The following is a 321-nucleotide window of genomic DNA, read 5'->3' on the forward strand; positions in this document are numbered from 1 at the left end:
GGAGACCCTTCGCAGTGCATCCGGAGCCAAGCACTCTGCAAAGACACAGGGCGTGGAGCCAGGGGCAGACCTGCATTCCCCTGCAACAGCCAGCTGGGACCAAAGGGCACAGGTATGGCCCAATGGCACACTTGTGCCACACTGCATGGCTCCTGGCCCCATTTCTGGCTTGAACCGATCTGATTTACCTATATGGGGTCCCCCAGTGTTCAGGGCATCACACTCTGGTTTGCCTCGCAGGAATCGTCCGTAATTTGCAGAATAAATGGCCAGGATGGATTTTGGTCGGCATTGCAGCCTCAGCTTGTCGTTCTCGCACAC

At 56.7% G+C, this 321-nt stretch overlaps 1 protein-coding gene across 1 annotated transcript in view; it reads right to left on the reverse strand.

Annotated features, from left to right (window-relative positions):
- Positions 1 to 318, reverse strand: part of LOC104270675 (protein eva-1 homolog C-like) — a gene marked incomplete at its 5' end in the record, with an annotated part of 1,925 nt that extends 1,607 nt beyond the window's left edge. Inside the window, 2 exons of the mRNA XM_009865104.1 lie at positions 3 to 35; positions 189 to 318. Coding sequence (XP_009863406.1) covers positions 3 to 35; positions 189 to 318 — 163 coding nt within the window. The remainder of the gene's footprint in view (positions 1 to 2; positions 36 to 188) is intronic.
- Positions 319 to 321: the final 3 nt, after the last annotated feature.

The sequence above is a fragment of the Apaloderma vittatum genome, unplaced genomic scaffold, assembly GCF_000703405.1.
Source record: "Apaloderma vittatum isolate BGI_N311 unplaced genomic scaffold, ASM70340v1 scaffold30362, whole genome shotgun sequence".
Lineage (NCBI taxonomy): Eukaryota > Metazoa > Chordata > Aves > Trogoniformes > Trogonidae > Apaloderma > Apaloderma vittatum.